The sequence below is a fragment of the Mustelus asterias genome, chromosome X, assembly GCF_964213995.1.
Source record: "Mustelus asterias chromosome X, sMusAst1.hap1.1, whole genome shotgun sequence".
NCBI lineage: Eukaryota > Metazoa > Chordata > Chondrichthyes > Carcharhiniformes > Triakidae > Mustelus > Mustelus asterias.
In genome coordinates this window covers 1,123,055-1,140,484 of record NC_135834.1, presented here as the reverse complement: position 1 = coordinate 1,140,484, position 17,430 = coordinate 1,123,055, and the positions used below count along the sequence as shown (strand labels likewise).

The window sequence follows — 17,430 nt, the reverse complement described above, 5'->3', positions numbered from 1 at the left end:
TGAATGCATCACTTGCATTTTCATTCTTATGTGCCAGCTCAGATATTCCATGGCACTTTGTGACTCAGAGCACAAGGGAGCAGAAGGAGCAGGATGTGGGAGGAGGCGATGACATTTTGGTATTGCCAGTGGAATAGTAATCCAGAGACCCTGAGGACCCAGGTTTGGATCCAAAATTAAAAGTTGAATGATAACTATGAATTGATTGTTGTAAAAACCCATCTGGTTCATTAATATCCTTTAGGGAAGGAAACCTGCTGTCCTTGCCTGGTCTGGAACAAAGGTAAATCAGTCCTGTCGATCCCACAAAGTCCTCCTTACTAACATCTGGGGGCTTGTGCCAAAATTGGGAGAACTGTCTCACAGACCAAGCAGCAGCCTCACGGAATCATACCTCATTAGATAATGTCCCAGACACCACCATCACCATTCCTGGGTAAGTCCTGTCCCACTGCAGGACAGAACCAGCAGAGGTGGCAGTGGCACAGTGGTAAACAATTGGGAGGAAGTTGCCCTGGGAGTCCTCAACATCGACTCCGGACCCCATGAAATCTCATGGCACCAGGTCAGACATGGGCAAGGAAACCTGTTGCTTATTACTACCTATCTAAACCTCCCTCCCTCAGCTGATGAATCAGTACCTCTCCATGTTGAACACTACTTGGAGGAAGTCCTGAAAGTGACAAGGGTGCAGAATATATTCTGGGTGAGGACTTTGTCATCACCAAGAGTAGCTCAGTAGCACCAACACAGACTGAACTGGCCAAGTCCTAAAGGACATAGCTGCTGACTGGGACTGCGCTAGGTGGAGAGGGGACAAACAAGAGGGAAAACAGTCTTCACCTCATCCTCATAAACCTGCCTGCTGCAGTAGCATCTGTCCATGACAGTATCGGTAGTAGTCACCACCGCACAGTCCTTGTGGAGGCAAAACCCATCTTCACATTGAGGATACCTTCTACCGTGTTGTGTGGCACTACCAGCATGTGAAATGGGATAGATTTCAAACAGATCTAGCAACTCAAGACTGGACAGCCATGGGGTGCTGTAGGCCCTGGACAGCAGCAGAATTGTACCCTGTCACCTCGTAACGATACCAAGCCGGGGATCAAGCCTGGTTCGATGAGGAATGCAGGAGGTCGTGCCAGGAGCAGCACCAGGTATACCTAAAAATGAGGTGTCAACCTGGTGAAGCTACCAAACAGGACTACTTACATGCCAAACAGCATAAGCATCAAGTGATAGACAGAGGTCAGTGATTCCACAACTAACGGATCAGATCTAAGCTCTGCAGTCATTCCACATCCAGCCATGAATGGTGGTAGACAATTCAACAACTCACTGGAGGAGGAGCCTCCACAAATATCCCCATCCTCAATGATGGAGGAGCCCAAGACATCAGTGCAAAAGATAAGGCTGAGGCATTTGCAACAATCTTCAGTCAGAAGTGCCGAGTGGATGATCCATCTCTGCCTCCTCCAGAGGTTCCCAGCACCATAGATGCCAGTCTTCATCCAATTGGATTCACTCCACATGATATCAAGAAATGGTTGAAAGCATTGGATACTGCAAAGGCAATGGGCCCTGACAATATTCCAACAATTGTACTGTGCTTCAGAACTTGCCATGCCCCTAGCCAAGCTGTTCAAGTACAGATGCAACGCTGGTATCTACCCGGCAATGTGGAATATTGCTCAGGTATGTTCTGTACATAAAAAGCAGGACAAATCCAATCCGGCCAATTACCGCTCCATTACTGTACTCTTCATCATTAGTAAAGTGATGGAAGCGGCATCAATAGCGCTATCAAGCAGCACTTACTCAGCAATAACTTGCTTCCTCACGGTCAGTTTGGATTCCATCACGGTCACTCAGTTCCTGACCTCATTACAGCCTTGGTTCAAACACGGACAAAAGAGCTGAATTTCAGAGCTGAGGTGAGAGTGACTGCCCTTGACATCAAGGCAGCATCTGACCGAGTGTGGCATCAAGGAGCCCTAGCAAAACTGAGGTCAATGGGAATCAGGGGGGAAACTCTCCACTGGTTAGAGACATACCTAGCACACAGGAAGATGGTTGTGGTTGTTGGAAGTCAATTATCTCAGTTCTAGGACATCTCTGCAGGAGTTCCTCAGGGTTCGTGTCCTAGGCCCAACCGTTTTCAGCTGCTTCATCAATGACCTTCTCTCCATCATAAGGTCAGAAGTGGGGATATTCACTGGTGATTGCACAATGTTCAGCACCATTTGTAACTCCTCAAATACTGAAACAGTCCATGTCCAAATGCAGCAAGACCTGGACAATGTCCAGGTCTGGGGTGACAGTGGTAAGTAACATTCGTGCCACACAAGTGCCAGGCAATAACCATCTCCAAGAGAACTTAGACATCACCTCTGGACATTCAATGACATTACCATCACTGAATCCCCCACTAACAACATCCTGGGTGGTTACCATTAACCAGAAACTGAACTGGAGTAGCCGTGGAAATACTGTGGATACAAGAGAGATCAGAGATTAGGAATCCTATGGCGAGTAACTCGCCTCCCGTCTCTCCAAAGCCACTCCACCATCTACAAGGCACAAATCATGATTGTGATGGAATATTCGCCCTTGCCTGGATGGGTGCAGCTCCAACAACACTCAAGAAGCTCGACACCATTCAGGACAAACCAGCCCATCTGATTGGCACCCCTTCCACAAATATTCACTCCTCTCACCACCAATGCACAATGAAAGCAGTGTGTGCTACCAACAAGATGCGTTGCAAGAACTCGCCAAGATTCCTTACACAGCACCTTCCAAACCCATGACTGCTATCATCTAGAAGGACAAGGGCAGCAGACACATGGGAAGCACCACCACATGGAAGTTCCCCTCCAAGTCCCTCGCCATCCTGACTTAGGAATTTATCATTCCTTCGCTGTCCCTGGGTCAAAATCCTGGATTCCCTCACTAAAGCACTGCGGTGCACTTATACCACATGAACTACAGGGGTTCAAGGAGGCAGCCCACCTTCTCAAGGACAATGTGGGATGGACAATAGATGCTGGCCTAGCCAGTGACATCCATATCTTGTAAATGAATTTTTAAAAAGTGGATGAAGGAAGAGAGGACAAAAGGATACTGGAACAAGTTGGGTTAATGTGAATATAGTTATTTGTTCATGTGGAGGGTAAACACTGGCTTGGGCTGTTAGGGCCAAATGACCAATTTCCGTGCTGTAACTTCCCTGTATAAAAAAGTCAAAGCACTTGAGAAAATGTAAAAAAGTGCAGATTTTATTTTCTTAACTCATTTTGGTTGCCATTCTAAATATTCTTTTCTCAGTTGATGCATAGACAGCCTGGTGAAAGATGTGGACCAGGAAGATCCCAGTTTGTGCAGCTGATCTCAGTCAGTGTGGTTATTGGGGCTAAAGTTACTCTTAGGGATGGTGGGATAATAATGGAATCAACCAAGCTTCCCGCTTAGCCTTTTCCCCTCAAGAAGTTTGAATGTGTGGATGCTGGAGGTGGTAGAATAGGGCTTGACTAGCAGCTAACATAGTTAAATAGCCAGAGCTGCTCATGGTTCATCACTTTGATCTCTTTGGTCTCTAGGGGTGAGGAATTGGAGGCCGATCTCTGTACATGGGTCCGTAACCCCAGAATTGATTCTGTGGCAAGAGGAGAGAGGATATAAGGAGAAAAATCAAAGAGAAAAACAGGAGGGGGAAATCTAAGTTATGATCAGGGAGGGTAAGTTGAACATCATCTAGAACTGATCTATAATTCAACCCTGGCTTTTCTTTGACAGTCACAAACTGTTCCTTAATGAAATAACATTGGAGTGGCACCAAACTAGATTGCTGAATCCCACTCTACAGCATAATCATTGATGGTTTCCACGAATACAGTATTTTCAAAAGTAATGATTTCTGTACCCAAAGTGCCCACAGTGTGAGCTATGGGCACTCCCCACACAGTGACGAGTGCCCTTCTTAACTTGTGTTCAGGTACATAGCACATAGAACTGTACAGCACAGTACAGGTCCTTCGGCCCTTGATGTTGTGCCGAGCTTTGTCCGAAACCAAGATCGTACATTGTTGATGAGGGAGCACAGCTCTAATCTGGGAGTACTGGATCCAGATACTGGATGTTTTCCATTCTTCATCTGGATCAGCACAGAATTTCCACAAAAATATTTTAAAAGGAGGAAGCCATTTAGTAAACAGCTAGTGTGTTTGAGTGGTTCAGGTGCTTAATTCGTACAATTTTGTTGCAGATTCAGTGCCCAAGTAGGGTCATTTGAATGAATTGCCCACATACTGAGATTGGCACATTTAACCAGCTCCAAATAAGACAAGCTCAGGAAGGGATTCTCACCCAAGTGGGAAAACTGGACCTCCATCCCTCTCATCCTGCAATCCATGATTGGTTGAGCAGAGAGGGGAAACATGAGACCAGCAAACTAATCTTCAGGCCATAACTTGAGAACTGTGCTTCCATTGGTTGATTCTTTTTACCTGATCCCATGTATCCAGGAGCATGACATCATCTTCACTGAGGTCATCCTGGGTGAAGTTTGTGACCTCGTTAACAATGAATCGCCCTGTTTTGTTGGAGCACTCAAACAGACGAGGTTGGAAATCCTCATTTTCATCTTGGAGTCTACGTGGGAATGGAAGAACGCTTCATCAGGGACAGAAACAATCTGTAGAACAAGAACACTCTCCCATTTTCCTCATCTTCCCTTCATGAAGGCCCAGAAAATTCTCTATTATCTGGGTGCTTCTACAAGAGTCAGATTAGTGTACACTCCACAGGTCTCATTGTCCAGCCATTCTAAGATGGCAGCCAGTAAAATGAAAGAGCTCCCTTCCATAGAACCCCTACAGTGCAGAAAGAGGCCATTCGGCCCATCGAGTCTGCACCGACAACAATCCCACCCAGGCCCTATCCCCGTATCCCTACATATTTACCTGCTAATCCCTCTAACCCTCACATTTACCCGCTAATCCACGCATCCCGGGACACTACGGGGCAATTTAGCTTGGCCAATCAACCTAACCCGCACATCTTTGGACTGTGGGAGGAAACCGGAGCACCCGGAGGAAACCCACGCAGACACGGGGAGAATGTGCAAACTCCACACAGACAGTGACCCGAGCCGGGAATCGAACCCAGGTCCCTGGAGCTGTGAAGCAGCAGTGCTAACCACTATGCTACCGTGCCGCTTCACTGATATCAAGGCCAGAATTTTATCGCCCTGCCCACCACAGGAATCAGAGTGGGCGAGGGGTGGAACATGAAAAGGTCCGTCGACCTCGGGCGGGATTTTATGGTTTGGGGAAGAGTGAGACCATAAAATTCCTCCCCATGAGCGATCAGTCTTGGAAAAAGTGTTGGCAGCGCTAACTCACGCTAACTAACGGGGCGGCACGGTAGCACGGTGGTTAGCACTGCTGCTTCACAGCTCCAGGGTCCCGGGTTCGATTCCCGGCTCGGGTCACTGTCTGTGTGGAGTTTGCACATTCTCCTCGTGTCTGCGTGGGTTTCCTCCGGGTGCTCCGGTTTCCTCCCACAGTCCAAAGATGTGCAGGTTAGGTTGATTGGCCAGGTTAAAGAAATTGCCCCTTAGAGTCCTGGGATGCATAGGTTAGAGGGATTAGCGGGTAAATATGTGGGGGTAGGGCCTGGGTGGGATTGTGGTCGGTGCAGACTCGATGGGCTGAATGGCCTTCTTCTGCACTGTAGGGTTTCTATGATTTCAATGTCCTGACCCAAAGCCCCATCTCCTATTATTCTTCTAACCAATAGCTTGTACCCCTGTTGGTCTCTCGATCTGAAGACCTGACACCATCGGTCTCCCAAGTGACCTTTTACTCCTGTTGGTCAAGATTGTGTACAGTTTTGGTCACCTAGTTACAGGAAGGATGTAAATAAGATTGAAAGAGTGCAGAGAAGGTTCACAAGGATGTTGCCGGGACTTGAGAAGCTGAGTTACAGAGAGAGATTGAATAGCTTGGGACTTTATTCCCTGAAGCGTAGAAGATTGAGGGGAGATTTGATAGAGGTGTATAAGATTTTGATGGGTATAGATAGAGTGAATGCAAGCAGGCTTTTTCCGCTGAGGCTAGGGGAGAAAAAAACCAGAGGACATGGGTTAAGGGTGAAAGGAGAAAAGTTTAAAGGGAATATTAGGGGGGGCTTCTTCACGCAGAGAGTGGTGGGAGTGTGGAATGAGCTGCCGGATAAAGTGGTAAATGCGGGGTCACTTTTAACATTTAAGAAAAACTTGGACGGGTTCATGGATGAGAGGGGTGTGGAGGGATATGGTCCAAGTGCAGGTCAGTGGGACTAGGCAAAAAATGGTTCGGCACAGACAAGAAGGGCCAAAAGGCCTGTTTCTGAGCTGTAATTTTCTATGGTTCTATGGTTCTATGCCCACTCCTTACAACTATGGTCATGTATATGGACAGTGGATGAGGTCAGGAGAGGACTTGGCAACGATGCCCACCCCATGACTCAACAGCCCATCGACACTCACTATCTAGGTGGACAATGGACATTCATTTGGAGAGAATAGTAAGGACAGCCCCTACCCGAGGAACTTTAACTCAGCTTTGAAGGGGTGTAAAGGAAAATGGCTGTTACCTTTTGTCATTTGCATATGGCATCTTTCCACCAAGTGCTTCCCAGAATACCAGTGGTTCTTGGCCCTCAGCGATGATGGCCTCATTCCCATTAGCAACAATGGCAGCCAATTCTTTTGCCATTGCACGTTCATCCCCACTGGAACCCTACACACAGGAAGAAAGAGGCATATCAGTTCTATATCCCTTAAACAACTTCCAGCTGTAACATTCTTAGAATCTTAGAAACCCTACAGTACAGAAAGAGGCCATTCGGCCCATCGAGTCTGCACCGACCACAATCCCACCCAGGCCCTACCACCATATCCCTACATATTTACCCACTACTCCCTCTAACCTACGGACACTAAGGGCAATTTTAGCATGGCCAATCAACCTGACCCGCACATCTTTGGAGTGTGGGAGGAAACCGGAGCACCCGGAGGAAACCCACGCAGACACGAGGAGAATGTGCAAACTCCACACAGACAGTGACCCAAGCCGGGAATCGAACCCAGGTCCCTGGAACTGTGAAGCAGCAGTGCTAACCACTGTGCTACCGTGCCGCCCTGTCTCACATTACAATGTGTGTTTACTTCTGACTGACGGCTGTTGGATCTGGCCTACAATAACGGACAAAAGCCTTTTCTTCTATGGCTTAAGCTGTAAACAAAAGATTATCAAGTGACCTCTACACATCCAGCTCAAAAATAGCCCTAAAACTGAGCAACAAATCTTATTCTGATAGGTCATTAGGATCACAAGTACAAGAGATAGAAATGTTTTACTTGGAGTGGGTGGGGAAGATGGACAGTTTGGTTGTTTATAAACAGGCTTCGAACAAAAGTTGCTTTAGGGTAAACTCCACTCTCCTGTACTCCCTGTGGAGAATCACACCCAAAAGGAGACATAGCTGTACCACAGTATCAACAGTTCTCTGACCTGCTCTCCCTTCGGGTATAGCTGCCAGATGTAAATTTGATGAGTATATTCTAATATACCCCACCTCCACACATCCTCAGCGCTATGCTGCCCCCTACTCTCCAATCCCCTCTTCTCTTCAAGGAAGTGGCTGCTTTTGCCCTTCCCCCAATGGTTGGATTGTGAGGGTAGGAGTTTATGCAACAAAACTTCCAGAAATATGTCTCGCCAGAGCTGGCAACCCGACACCCACCCTGTGTGTCTGAGTGAGTGTCATTTGACTAATTCTTCTGAGAGATGCATTTCAGAAGTACCTAGTCCTGTCCTCTTCAGACCTGATGTGGAGATGCCGGCGTTGGACTGGGGTAAACACAGTAAGAAGTTTAACAACACCAGGTTAAAGTCCAATAGGTTTATTTGGTAGCAAAAGCCACACAAGCTTTCGGAGCCCCAAGCCCCTTCTTCAGGTGAACCTGTTGGACTTTAACCTGGTGTTGTTAAACTTCTTACTCTCTTCAGACCTGACATCTCCAGCAGGATTCACTGGTTAGTGATAGCCCAGGGATGCTGCAGCTCGATACTCTGCTGGGAGAAGCCAACAGAACAGAGTAGGGATTGAACTTCCAAACTAGGCCACGCAATTACCAACCAAGTCAACATGAGGAGTTCTGAATGTTATCCAAAGCTACCTGATAGTGTGTCACTTGTGGTTTAAAGTATTTTACCTTCCCACACCACAGGTAGCAATTTGCTTCTGTCTTTAGAAGAAATACATCATTTGAGTTGAAAGATGAAGCGTAGGCTGGGACCTCAATTGCCCTGGTATTAGACTTAACAGAGCCATGAACCTGAAAGAGTCTGACAGGCGGCTCTGGATGGTTGCTGCTCTTCCTTGAAGTGCCACCCTAACAAACAAACAAAAGATGCACTTTATAAATATGCCGGGTAAGGGGCAAGCCCTCCATGAAGAAAGTAAAAAGTGGCTGACAAACATTTAGTGACACAATGGCACATCTCAACATTGTTTTCATTAAGGTAAAGCAAGCTTGAAGAAAATATTTGCCAAATGTTTGTTTCTTCTCGCAATAATTTGGCCATTTTCTTTCGTCGTTTGATGGACTGTATTCCTTTAAAAAGCAATGAGGTGAAATCACATCGTGTATATATCACAGTGAGAATTCAACTCACAAAACAGAATTATATAACACAGATTGAGGTCATTTGACCTATTGTGTCTGTGCCAATTCATTAATAGATCAATGCAAAACAAGCCCCTCCCTGCTTTAGTCTTCCTGTAGCCCTGAATTTATTAGAGCGTGTGGATATTCTACCCCACAAAACAAACTTTTCCTCGCATTTACTGCAAACAACATTCTATCCAAATACTATCATGTTCTATTGTAGTTTAAGGTGAACATTTTAAATCAATTCCTTATATTCAATTTAATGTACACATCAATAGTTACCGAGAGTCAGCCAACTAAGACGGATACAGTGATACAAATCAGTCAGAAGGTTAAATCTTCAGAGTGGCCAAATAAGGTCGATTAGAATATATAATTCAGGCATTACTGGTAGGAGGGGTAATAGAGGCATTCTGGAAATTTTTGCCTTTTCTTTTTCAATTTTATTTCCTTTTTCTCACCTCATTTGAAGGTTCTGGCACCTGCCAAGGTAAGGGCTGAATAGGTTCTTTGTTGTTTTGCCCATCTGAACACTTTAGAGACATTGGGCCCGATTTTACCATTGCATCACGCCCGTTTTCGAGCGTGAAAATTTGGTAAAGTCGGGCGTGAGGCGATTAGCGCGATCCGCGCCCGCGCAGATGCCCACTTTACCAAGGCCCGAAAATGGCCGCAATCCGAACCGCACCGGAAACAGGTGCGATGTCAATTTAAATGCATTTGCATGCATTTAAATTGACATAATGAGCTGGATGCCCAATCTTACCTGCATTTCCCCCTTTACCATCGCGTTTGCCTGTCCAGATTCAGCGCGAAACAGACATGCTTAGCAAAGGTCTGTTTCGGGTGCTCCAGCTTCCGAAGAGGTAATTTCAGAGCTTCCAACAGCTCTCTGACTCAGATTGGGGGGCGGTGGGGGGGTGCGGCGGGAGGCCTGATCGTTCTCTTGGGGGGGGGGGGGATCATTCCCTGGTTGTGGGGGTGGGGGGGGAGGAGAAAGAGGCCAGATCGCACTCTGTTGGGGGGGTTGGGGAGGAGGCCCGATCATTCCCTGGTACGGAGCGAGAGGGAGGCCAGATCGCTCTCTGTTGTGTGGGGAGGGGGGCCCGACCATCCTCTGGTTGGAGGTTGGGGGCGGAACGGAGGCCCGATCGCTCTCTGTTGTGGGAGGAGGAGGGCAGAGGGGAGGCCCGATCATTCTCTGGTTTGTGGGAGGGAGGCCCGATCATTCTCTGGTTTGTGGGAGGGAGGCCCGATCATTCTCTGGTTTGTGGGAGGGAGGCCCGATCATTCTCTGGTTTATTGGAGGGAGGCCCGATCATTCTCTGGTGGGGGGGGGGGGGAACGAGAGGAGGGATATCAGATGGTTCTCTGGTGGGTGGTGGGGAGGGAGGGAGGCCAGATGGTTCTCTGGTGGGGGGTGGGGGAGGAGGAGGAGGGGGGTAGATGGTTCTCTGGTGGGGGGCAGGAGCAGGGGGGTCTGCTGCCACTCTGTGGGTGATCAGTGGGGGGGGAAAGGCGGCAGGGGGTTGCGATCAGTCTGGGGTGGGTGGATAAGGGGGGACAGTTATGTTGTGCGGTGGGGTGATGTCTAGTGGTGGGGGGGGGTGGGGGGTGGGAAAGGCCCGATCATTCTCTGGTTGACTGGAGGGTGGGGAGGGAGGCCACCACCAGCAAGTTTCAGATTTTTACCATTCGCTGCGTAAAAACGTTCTTCCTCACATCCCCTTGCATCTTTCGCCCAAAACCTTAAGTCTGTGACCCCTCGTCCTGCACGATCAGTTCATGGGAACAGTTTTTCCTTGTTTACCTCATCCAAACCAGTCATAATCTTGTGCACCTCTGTCAAATTGCCTCGCAAATTAGGGACACCTTCCTGTCCAGTCCCATGCAAGCTGGTGTATTTACACACTGAGTCACTGGTAATAATTCTATTTGAGCCATATTTTATCAAAGACTTACTTCAAAGATGATCACTTTTCCATTGAAGATGGTCATGAAGTGTCGTGGCTCCTTGCCCATGGTGACCCGAATTTGCACTGGTTCATCACCAAACTTCTGGTCCAGCTGGACTGCTTGATAGGCTGAGGCAGCCAGTTCATCTTGGCTGGCATGACGACCCTAGGAATAGAGGCACTAATCTGGTTAAGCTACTCATAACATAGGTAGAGAGGAGTAGCCCATTGGCCCTTTGGGCCTGCTCCACCACTCAATAAAATCATGACTGTTCTGGCTGTGTCTCAGCTCCACATTCTCTCTGTCCTCCCATAACCCTCGCCTCGTTACCCCTTACATGTTCTCTTATCTGGTGTAGTAACCTTTGATGACCTTTTCAAATCCTTTTTGGAAACCCAAGTACACCATGTTTACTGGCTCTCTATCATCAAAAAAACCCCTAACAGATTAGTTAAACACTATTTCCTGTTCACAAAGCCACGTTGACTCTGCCTGATCAAATCGTGATTATCTAAGTTTCCTGCTATAACCTCCTTAATAATGGATTCCAGTACTTTCCCTATGACAGGTGTTAGGATAACTAGCCTGTCGTTTCCTGCTTTGTTTCTCCCTCCTTTCTTGAATAAAGGTGTTACATTTGCTATTTTCTATTGCGCTGGAACCTTTCCAGAATCTAAGGAACATTGTAACTAACTGCTATCTATGCCGGACCCTAGGATGCATGCCATCTGGTACTGGGAACTTGACAGCCATTAGTTCTAATACTTTTCCTAGCATCCATCCCCTGCTGATGGCGATTGTTTTAAGTTTCTCCCTTCCATTCACCACTTGATTAACCCAAATTGTTCCTCATTATGTGTCAGTTAAAAAAAACATTTGATTTTTACTGATAAATAGCTCATATCTCACAACGTTCTTCAACAGAAACTGGGCGATTGGGCACCTCTTCCCGTGGAGGTGGTGGTTCCACAGGTGCCCCCAGACTTCTGGTACCTCACCCAAGTGGCTATGTGCAGATTCAGATAGCAAGTGCCTCAGGATGATCAAACACCGGGGAATTTTGAGGTGTAGTCACTATAGGAAATGCAGAAGTCAATTTAATCACAGCAAGCTTCCACAAACAGAAATGATCATGCAGATAATCTGCCTTTTTAGTGAATTTGGTGGAAGGATAAGTACTGGCCAGAGGATTGGAGAGAACACTCCCTACTCTTTTGCAAAACAATACTGTTTTTCATCCACCTAAGAAGGCAGACAAAGCCTCAGTTTAACATCTTGTTCAAAAGACAGCATCTCTGACTGTGCAGCACTGCCTCAGTACTACACTGGGAGTGTCAACCTGAATTTTGTGCTCAAGTCTCTGAACACTCAACCTTCTGACTCTAGACTGTGCCACAGGTAAACCTTGAACATTCCTTCTAAGTATGGTTTTAAGGGACGTCTGGACAAATACATGAATAGGATGGGAATAGAGGGATATGGTCCCTGGAAGGGTAGGGGGTTTTAGTTCAGTCGGGCAGCATGGTCGGTGCAGGCTTGGAGGGCTACACATCTCTATTCAATTTCCTCAATCTTCAGATGATTTTCAACACTGCAGATAGAACACAGACGCCTACCATCTTGACAAATTATGGCTTGCAAATCAGAATTCAAAAGTGTGGCCAAATTGCCCACTTGACCATCTGTAATGTAAAGTTTGAATTGAAAGGCTGCAGCAGCGTAAGTTATGATGTATTTTGTGATGTCCTTTTCAGATAGCCTCACCTGCCAAATATAGAGGATAAAATGCTGCTTCCTGTTCACTTGGTATGTGTACAGGATCAGGTAGCAGTCGCCACCATAGAAGAAGCCATGCCTTTCGGGGTCCACTGGAACCAGTTCGAGGTTTTCGATTCTCCAAACCTGCAAATACAATACGGATCTATGGTCATATGAAGAGCAGGGTAGCGTTCATTGCCAGCTTCAGCACCAGAGAAAACAGAGGGCATCCAAATGGGGTCCCTGCATCACTGCTGTTAAAAATATTCAAAACAATGTTTAAAAAGTTATAGCTGGTGCAAAATCAAAGACTATCTTTGCTCCCAATATTTTTCACATTCAGTTGAAGTGGCGGCACGGTAGCACAGTGGTTAGCACTGCTGCTTCACAGCTCCAGGGACCTGGGTTCGATTCCCGGCTTAGGTCACTGTCTGTGTGGAGTTTGCACATTCTCCTCGTGTCTGCGTGGGTTTCCTCTGGGTGCTCCGGTTTCCTCCCACAGTCCAAAGATGTGCGGGTGAGGTTGATTGGCCATGCTAAAATTGCCCCTTAGTGTCCTGGGATGCGTGGATTAGTGGGTAAAATATGTAGGGATATGGGGGTAGGGCCTGGGTGGGATCGTGGTCGGTGCAGACTCGATGGGCCGAATGGCCTCTTTCTGTACTGTCGGGTTTCTATGATTTCTTTCTCAAGTGATTTCACTCCGGAACAAACTCCACAGTTTGTTTTGGCACAAATCCGCTTTATAGCATTTGACTACTGCACTGGAAACAGGTGCAAAGAGACATGGTTATGTGCCTTTGTGCTAGACTCCCACACTCTTGGAAATGGCTCCTATGCACTTTATAAATTCCTTTCAAAATCTTTAGAAATTTCCAGTAAATCACCCCTTATTAGCCTTCTAATCCAGCACTGGATTAAAGATATGACCAATCCAGCCATTTATTTATTTTATATCTTTCTCAAGACCAACATCAAATAATAATAGTACTGTACCTCTGTTTTTCCTCTGCCATCATCAACCATCCTCTCTTGAGCTGCCACCTCTGGCATGGCATGCATTAAGGTGGCATCAAACTTCTGTTGGCTAACGTTGGCTGGAAAGGGAATAGAAAGTTAAAAGGTATCAAAGTTGTTAACTCGTAAGAAGCACAGTGTACTTCGAAACAAGAGGAGGCCATTCAGCCCCTCAAGCCTGTGTCACCATTAAACGAGATTATGGCTGTTCAATTTCTTAATTCCATCCACCCTCCTTGGCTCCATATCCTTTTAATCATAGAATCCCTACAGTGCAGAAGGAGGCCATTCGGCCCATCGAGTCTGCACCGACCACAATCCCACCCAGGCCCTACCCCCACATATTTTACCCGCTAATCCCTCTAACCTACGCATCCCAGGACTCTAAGGGGCAATTTTTAACCTGGCCAATCAACCTAACCCGCACATCTTTGGACTGTGGGAGGAAACCGGAGCACCCGGAGGAAACCCACGCAGACACGAGGAGAATGTGCAAACTCCACACAGACAGTGACCCGAGCCGGGAATCGAACCCGGGACCCTGGAGCTGTGAAGCAGCAGTGCTAACCACTGTGCTACCGTGCCGCCCCTATATCCTTGTTTAGCAGAATTCCATCACTCTCAGCTATAAAATATTAATTTAGCTAGCTTTTAGTATCAGATAGACTATAATTCTATCGTGAAGAAATGTTACCTAACTTCTTTCTTAATGGCCTGACTCTAAATTTATGGTTATGTGCCTTTGTTCTAGACTCCCACACTCTTGGAAATGGCTCCTATGCACTTTATAAATTCCTTTCAAAATCTTTAGAAATTTCCAGTAAATCACCCCTTAGCCTTCTATATTCAATGTAATACAAGCCTGCTTTATGTAATCTCTCCTCATAACCTAACACTGGGAGCGATGAATCTGAATTGCGCTCCTTCCAAGGTCAATGTATCCTTTCCAAGGTACGGTGTCCATTACTCCAGGTATGGTCTCACCAAGGCTTTCTATAGCTCGAACAAAAAGTCCTCCCTATTATAATCTAGCCCTAAAAGGTATAAATGCGAATATAAAGTAAAGTTTATTTATTAGTCACAAGTAAGTCTTACATTAACACTGCAATGAAGCTACTGTGAAATTCCCCTAGTCGCCACACTCTGGTGCCTGTTCGGGTCAACGCACCCTAACCAGCACATCTTTGGAATGTGGGAGGAAACCGGAGCACCCGGAGGAAATCCACGTAGACACGGGGAGACCGTGCAGATTCCACACAGATAGTCATCCAAGCCGGGAATCGAACCCGGGTCCCTGTGAGGCAGCAGTGCTAACCACTGTGCCGCCATGCTATTTTAAAATTATTTTTTGTATATGATTATTACATTTTAGTGATCTGTGTACACGGTCCCCTAAATTTCTTTGGACTTCTACTTGCATTAAAAAGAAAACCCCTATCATCTGAAAAAACAGTCAAAGCTTTCTCTACATATTTCTGAAATGTACATACTTACCAACTTTACCAACTGTGTGTATTTTCCCTAAACCCACTGTTTTCTCCTTCACCGACCACTTCTTGAAAAGCTGCTTGAACATGGCTGACTCAGCTCCATCATTCACCATCTCAATGTTCGTGGTATTTGGATAGTCCTTCATCTTAATAAAATCCTGAATTGTACAAAGGAATCCATCAAAATATATATTTATAAATCATTTGTGTATTCAAACCAATTGAACATCTGACTGCAGGTCAATCTTGCTTAGTTAATCAATTCAACCCAGTGGCAGGTAGCTCAGAAGTTGCAACCAGTCTGAGTTTTCAACTTCTGAGCTCAGCAGGCACTGAGGTCAATGGTTTTCTCCGAGTTGAAAGTGTATGATCAGCCATGATCATATTGAATGGTGGTCAGGCTCAAAGGGCTGAATGGCCTTCCTGCACCTATTTTCTATGTTTCTATTAGCTCAGCAGAGACCAGTGATGAACCAGGCACCTTGTTGATTTCTATTCGAAACCAAGGGCGGAATTCTCTAGCCCCCCAACCCCCGCGGTGGTTTTTCCCGCAGCAGAGGCAGCTTGCTATCGGGATCTTCCGTCCTGCCAAAGTTGATGGCGATTTACATTCCTCACCTGTGCCGCCATTGGGGAACCCGCAGCAAGGGTCAACTTCAGCAGGACAGGAAGGTGCTGATAAGTGAGCATGTGTGGATATTAAACAAGGAAGGACTGAATTAAGCTGTGTTTTGATGGTTCCCATGGTTAAATAGCCCACCAGCACTCACTGTATGAACAACCACGTGGGGAAAATACCAGAGGCAGCTGGAACCTGTTAAATCTCAGCATGAGACAGCAAAGCCAGGAACGACAATTGGAAAAACAAACATTTTTGCTTTCCTTCCTTTTGACTGCTTGAGGATTGGGAACAGATGACTAGCATTTTAGACAAACTTACCAAAGCCCTAGACATAGCAGCCTGTTTCTCTGCCTTTGTAGCTCCTTTTCCTTTCCAGACATAAATCTTAGTTCCACCTTGGTCGAGTACACAGCAATCCTGAAAGATATTGAACAATCTCACATTATTAAATGCAAGAACCCAGTTACAAATAATAGGGTGACGCAGTGGTTAGCACTGCTGAGCTCACAGCATCAGGGACCCGGGTTCAATTCCCAACTTAGGTCACTGTCTGTGTGGAGTTTGCATGTTCTCCCCGTGTCTGCGTGGGTTTCCTCCGGGTGCTCCGGTTTCCTTCCACAGTTCAAAGGTGTGCGGGTTAGGTGGATTGGCCATGCTAAATTTCCCCTTAGTATCAGGGGGACTAGTTAGGGTAAATGCATGGGATTATGGGGATAGGGCCTGGGTGGGATTGTGGTCGGTGCAGATTCAATGGGCCAAATGGCCTCCTTCTGCACTGTAGGGTTCTATGATAAACGTGTCCACAATTTTGCAATTAAATATGATCCCTGTAGGCAGTGCTGTGGTAGAACGTTCACTTTTGGAGGTGTCAAATCTTGACCATCACACAACACGTACTGTTTCTTTTTACGTACTGTTTCAGTAAGTGTCCTATGCGGTCATTTAAGTGGTTCAATGTGTCAGTGTCACCAATAAGTAGGGGGAGAAGAAAACGTGTTTAGCCCATGTTCTTGAACACTCAAAGCCTAAAGGCGGCACGGTAGCACAGTGGTTAGCACTGCTGCTTCACAGCGCCAGGGTCCTGGGTTCGATTCCCGGCTCGGGTCACTGTCTGTGTGGAGTTTGCACATTCTCCTCGTGACTGCGTGGGTTTCCTCCGGGTGCTCCGGTTTCCTCCCACAGTCCAAAGATGTGCGGGTTAGGTTGATTGGCCAGGTTAAAAATTGCCCCTTAGAGTCCTGAGATGTGTAGATTAGCGGGTAAAATATGTGGGGGTAGGGCCTGGGTGGGATTGTGGTCGGTGTAGACTCGATGGGCCGAATGGCCTCCTTCTGCACTGTAGGGTTTCTATGATTTCTATGAGTGTGAAGGCTGTGCTGAGTACTCACATTGTGATTCAGCATGTCCTGGATGAGAGGCCGTGTAGCAACTTCGGTCACTTTCATATGTCCATCAGCATCTGAAATACTGAATTATAAAAGCAGCTTATTTTTGTTTGTTCTGTACCTGTTTATAGCCATTGGTTTACTTGAATACTCTTCGGTATATAATGCAGCATTGCACAAACTCGTTTTGCCATAGAATTATATACAGGGACCACCATTCACTGTATAATACGTACAACATCTCCGATTCCCCTCCTATTTGTCATTGCCTGCCCTGACACCTCTCACTGATAAAGAAAGCAACAGAATCTTACACACCAGAATGGAATATCACCACAATCTCCATATATCATAATGAGTAACAAAGGCTGCAGTGTGTTTAGGGTTCTGATGTGTCTCAGGGATTAGATGGTGTGAATTAAACACCTCAGTATTTGTCCACAGATGATACTTTCTGGACCCCTATTTCTAACACACTCC

At 46.5% G+C, this 17,430-nt stretch overlaps 1 protein-coding gene across 3 annotated transcripts in view; it reads right to left on the bottom strand.

Annotated features, from left to right (window-relative positions):
• avil (advillin) overlaps positions 1-17,430 on the bottom strand; it is a 40,280-nt gene that overhangs the window by 6,733 nt on the left and 16,117 nt on the right. For all 3 annotated transcript variants that reach the window (XM_078201181.1, XM_078201179.1, XM_078201180.1), the window contains exons 7-15: positions 16,954-17,032; positions 15,884-15,982; positions 14,948-15,101; positions 13,433-13,533; positions 12,443-12,580; positions 10,685-10,843; positions 8,264-8,443; positions 6,640-6,785; positions 4,509-4,653 (exon numbers count right to left, since the gene is read on the bottom strand). In XM_078201181.1, coding sequence (XP_078057307.1) covers positions 4,509-4,653; positions 6,640-6,785; positions 8,264-8,443; positions 10,685-10,843; positions 12,443-12,580; positions 13,433-13,533; positions 14,948-15,101; positions 15,884-15,982; positions 16,954-17,032 — 1,201 coding nt within the window. The remainder of the gene's footprint in view (positions 1-4,508; positions 4,654-6,639; positions 6,786-8,263; positions 8,444-10,684; positions 10,844-12,442; positions 12,581-13,432; positions 13,534-14,947; positions 15,102-15,883; positions 15,983-16,953; positions 17,033-17,430) is intronic.